General features: G+C 43.0%; 1 protein-coding gene across 1 annotated transcript in view; it reads left to right on the top strand.

Annotated features, from left to right (window-relative positions):
• RNF219 (ring finger protein 219) overlaps positions 1-1,450 on the top strand; it is a 30,726-nt gene extending 29,276 nt beyond the window's left edge. The window contains exon 12 of the mRNA XM_009332102.1: positions 6-1,450. Within this exon, the coding sequence (XP_009330377.1) occupies positions 6-609 (604 nt within the window). The 3' untranslated portion in view covers positions 610-1,450. The remainder of the gene's footprint in view (positions 1-5) is intronic.
• Positions 1,451-5,028: the final 3,578 nt, after the last annotated feature.

Here is a 5,028-nt window from a genome sequence, read left to right as displayed (position 1 = left end):
ACAAGAACCTCCAGTGAGGCATCTATGGATGCTGCCTACCTCGATAAAATTTCCGAGTTGGACTCAATGATGTCCGAATCAGACAACAGCAAGAGTCCATGCTACAATTTCAAGTCCTCCGATCTTGATAATTCTTCAAAGTCAACAGAGTGCTCTAAGCTTCTGAATGAAACGGAGAAGAAACTGGAAGAGATGAACGAGGAACAGAGTATGAAGTGTCCAGAGACAAGCGATCCAGCAGTTGACAGAGCTGGCTGGAAACCTGCTATGTTTTCCATCCTCTCCCCATCTGAGCTAGATATGAATGACCACTTTCCGCTGTTTACAGGCCAAAACGTAGTGGCTAGTGATACTAAACCTCCAAACTGTTTATTTCAAAGAGACTTTTCCCAGAGTTTACTATTCAGTAACTCACAAAGGTTGTTTGAGGAACAGAAGTTCGGTTCCTGCTTTTTAAAGATGTCATCTGACCTGCACAATCAGCTTAATCCTCCTTGGGTGTCTTCCTTTATAGCTGAAAGGAAAAATAAAAATGTCAGTCAGTCGACCAAGAGGAAAATTCAAAGCAGCCTTTCCAGTGCTAGTCCGTCGAAAACCACCAAAAACTGACTTGGCTTGGGAATCGAACGTGACTCAAAGTCGTCAACCTGCAAATGTTTAATATTTACAGGTGAACTTAATTTTTAATGACTTCCCATGCAATCTGATCCTGTCTTTTTCGACTATGTGAAAACTGAACATTCCCTTGCCTGTTATAAGCTCTTTCCTGGGGAAGAACCATTCCAGATTCTTTTCATTGGCTGGGCATTTTGTTTACTTGGGGGTTTGGGTGGTTTTTTACGTTTTCAGGTTACATGATCTTCCAGCTGTGAGCCCAGCTAATGGCTCCCTTGAACAGGACAGTTTTAAGCGGTCTTGCCAAATCGGTCGTTTTATGTAAGAATTTGTTTTAAAGGTTACGTTTCCCATTCCTAACGATTACGTTTTGTGCATGTAAGGCAGCTACTGGCTATATATCCTATGGATTCATGAAATTGCTATAAAACAACGTCAGTTTTGCCATAAAACTTGCCTCCCAGATGAAATGCTGCTGCTTGGACTGTTTCGTAGCACTGTACTGTACTGAAACTCTTGTTTTAAGTGGGTGTAAGGTAGCAGCCTCTTTCTTTTCAGGATTACAGCACTTCAGTTAGAAAACGTCTCTTCTTCAACACTGCGAACGTGGCTTTTTTTTTTTGAAGTTAAGCACAATTTTTAATTTCGTTCCCAAAAAGCATTGTTATTCTAGATGTGTTCAGGATGCCTGTATAGACCATAAAAATGGGTTTGTATGCTAATGACTTGTTTACCTAATGTGCACTGAACATTTTACATTAATACTGTACCATTTTACATTAATACTGCATGCTTTTCTATGTGAATTGAATAAAACATGTTATAAGCACTGTAATCCTTGGTGTTGCCTCAAATATTGAATTAGCAAAAAGAGAATGGGGAAACTTCTTTTTTTTTTTTTTTTCATAATTTGGAAGATACCTAAGTTTTGTAAAACCTAAATGTGAGCTTATTCACAAAAAAAAATACCAAATCTCCCTTCCTCCTCCTTGTTAGACGTATTGCCATTCTAGTGTCAGCATCGATACAGTTGATGGAAATGGCTTTCAGCCTCTCTGGAGGTGACTCTTCCATAAAGTATTGCATAGGTCAACACAATGTGATGGCCTGCTACAGGCAGGAGACCTAATTAAGCAGCAGAGCAAAATTGGTTTCTTTGCATTATTGTGTTTAAGGTTTTTTTAAGGGCATATTTAATAGTAAGATGCAGGTTTTTCTTTCTATATAGGCCTCTGATGGCATTTCTTACGAACAGGCATCCTTGCTTCATCAATACCTACGATACAAAAAATCCATACGCTGCGTTTCGTCCCTTTGAAAAGAGGGATAACCACTTGGAAAATTTCAATAGACTGGCTCATCTTTTGTAAAGCGAAGTCCTGCAGGCGGTTTGAACATGAACTACATTTCACATGGGTGCATGCATTCGTGCAGTTGGTGTGTTCATTCTTTTCGTTTTTGAGAAACAGCTTTACCAAAAACTCGCCGTTCAAGCCATACGTGCAAGGACCCTTTCCTGGTGACAGGCAGGATGGCATTGTGCTTTCATGTGCTGCTTTCAGTATACCACCTGAATTTTAGTCTTCACAGAAAAATCTAGTCATTCAGTTTTAACATTTTTCAGAACTTAGGGGGCTGGCAAAGCCATCTGGACATGAGCTCCTACTTTATTTGACTAGTTTTACTAATAAGTCACAAAATGCTGCCTCGATTTAACCCTTTGGGAGGAGAGGCAAGGGCTTCTCAAATACATCTCTAATACTTTCTTAAAACATCCTTGTATCACAAAGCAATCGCAAATACACAGTAAATAAATGCTAAGGTCATTGTTTTGTTTCATTGTGGGTTTGGAGGGAGTTGCATTTATGGGCTTCATTTTATATTCCAGTATATTTCTGATACACAAGTAATTTTCAGTGATGGAAACGTGAATATGACTGGTATTACCATACCTGAAATCAAACTAGAATAAAGGAAAATATTGGTGGTCTTTTCATGCTACTTTCTAGTCCTTTGGACAGGAACACTGCTCATGGGCTTGCTCTTCAATATGGGTATTTGGATTTTATGTGTCATGCAACTTGAATGGATAGAAGAGACGAGCCTGAGGTTAAAAAAAATGCTGAAGATCAAAGTCATACACTTCATCGTATTCTCAAGCAGGGCCAGAGAGTGAGGCATTTCAGGCCAAGTACTGGCTTTTCACTTGGAACGGTCGTGGGAGCACATCGGTCGTCACCTACAGCCTCCCAGCTCTGGGCTGGTAACTTCCTACGTCGTGGCAAGGAAGTTACCGTAATTATGCGTAATTACTTGATTTCCAAGCTCTCTCGTACCCTCAGATCTCAACTGCAGATGAGAGTGCGATTGCAGATCACAGATCGTGATTGCATCCAGTGCTATAAGTAGGAGCATTTTACGTTTCACAAGTTGTAAAGCTGAAGCAGATCAGAATTCTTGTATCTTAGTCTTCTTTTGTTTGGCTGGGGTTTGTTTTGTTTGGCTGGGGTTTGTTTTGTTTTGGTGGTTGGTTGTTTTTTTTTTTTTAATTAAGTGCCTTTAAAACAGCTACCACAGTCTAGATTCTGCATTTTGTTTGGTTAATGTAGGTTGTATTCCTTTTGGCTTAAAGTTTGACAGTGGTTGGTGCAATATCAACTTAAAAATTGAAGCTGTATGTAATGAATGGGGTTTCTTCAGTTACAAATTTGTTGGCCGTACATGGGGTTTCAGTTCTCCAGGCTGCATTCTGTCAGTGCTGTGCTTGCTTAATCTCTTGCTGCACTTAACCGTGCTCTCTGAATAAAAGGGCCTAAATGAGACTTCATTGCTGTTAGATTTTTATAGTAGTTACCTAGTTATGTAGAATTGGAATATACAAGGTCTAGAACTTAACTATTACAATTTTGATTAAGACAATAGATGTTTCAAAGTGATGTAGAGTGAGATCTGTGATGTCTAATGATATTTAATAGCTCATAACATTTTTACTTCATCTAATAATACTTACTGTACTAAATACGAGGCAACTCGCAGGTTGTAACACAGGAGAACGCTCTCCAGGAGTATTGGTAACACAGGAGAGTGAGAGCGCTACCAGTCTCAGTTCATTGCCAGTGAAATCTGTTGGTTACACCTAAGAGCAAGAGCGCCAGGGTCAGGTTTTCACTTTGTTGTAGGCAGTTTTACCTACGTGCAGTCCGGCAAGTGAGCTGCTTCTCCATGATTCCCTGAAGGCCTTGTGAGAGCCCGGTTCTGCTCGCTGTTGCTTCCTCTGATGAAAGGCTGCTGGATCAGCTCTACCTACCAGCACCAGATACTGACTTGGGCCGTGTTTGGTTTTGAATGTGCTTTATTGTCTCTTTTTTAAAACACCTTTAAAAAGGCGGCAAGAGGGACAGTGCATAGCTTCTACACACAATACAAGGTGTGCTAACTTGCGTCTCCCTTCCTTCCCCCTTCTTCATTTCACAACCGTTTCCCTCACCAAATAATGCCATTTAAAGGCAGTTTAAACCCACTAAGTCTGGTCCTAATTCTTGCACGGCATCGAAGTCCTGCCTCTGACTTCCATCAGCCACAGGCTTGGAAAACAGTCTTTACACTCTTTACACACCTCTTCTGTACTGGTTATGGTAAATGTTTCGCAAACTCTGAAGATGACACTCCTTCCTTGCTGCTTTTGGCATAGGACCAACCCATACGAACAGACTAAGGCTTCTCCTTTCTCCCCTCCCAGGTTGGGATGAGAGGGAAAGCAGCTCCGAGGTAACTTCATGTGGGGGTTCAGGGCTGTTCCAAGGATTGCCTGCAGAGGTGATAGGCAATCCCCTCTGGCTACTAATCCACGTCTGGCCCTTCCTGCGCCTTGGTCCCTTGCCACAGTCCTGTACCGCTGTGGTGAGCCACCAGCTTGTCAGGCCCGGCCTAAAGGGGCGGCCTGTCTGTCCTGCCTCCGTGGCCCAACACCAAGCTATTGCCTCAGTGTCCCTTAGCTCCCTTCATTAGCTGAAGGACGGAGGGAAAAGCACAGCTGGTGTGGGGGAAAGCCTGCGTGTGCTTCGGCAGTTGCGGATGTCGTGGGAGGCCGCAGGGGAGGATGAGACGGGGCTGAAAAAAAATGAAGTTTAGTATTCCCGATTTTTTTCAGCTTTTCGCAGCAGCAAGCCTCGTCTCCGCTCTAGTGCTCTTACAAGCTGTGTGGGTGCTGTCTGCTGTTTTTCAGAGAAGCCAGCCAGACAATGTCAAAATCCTTCGGGCGGCTACTACTCGCACCTGACGCTCATGAGCCAGGTCATCGGGTGCCGGTTTCAAGCCGGCGGAATGTGCCGGGGAAGCCCGGGGACTGGGCACGGGTGAGAGAGGGGGTCCCTGTCCAAAGGGACACTCTCCCCTTGAAGCACGTCCGAGGGC

The sequence above is a fragment of the Pygoscelis adeliae genome, unplaced genomic scaffold (genome assembly GCF_000699105.1).
Source record: "Pygoscelis adeliae isolate BGI_AS28 unplaced genomic scaffold, ASM69910v1 Scaffold98, whole genome shotgun sequence".
Classification (NCBI taxonomy): domain Eukaryota; kingdom Metazoa; phylum Chordata; class Aves; order Sphenisciformes; family Spheniscidae; genus Pygoscelis; species Pygoscelis adeliae.
Note: the sequence above shows the minus strand (reverse complement) of the source record. Positions and strands in the feature narration are given on the sequence as shown.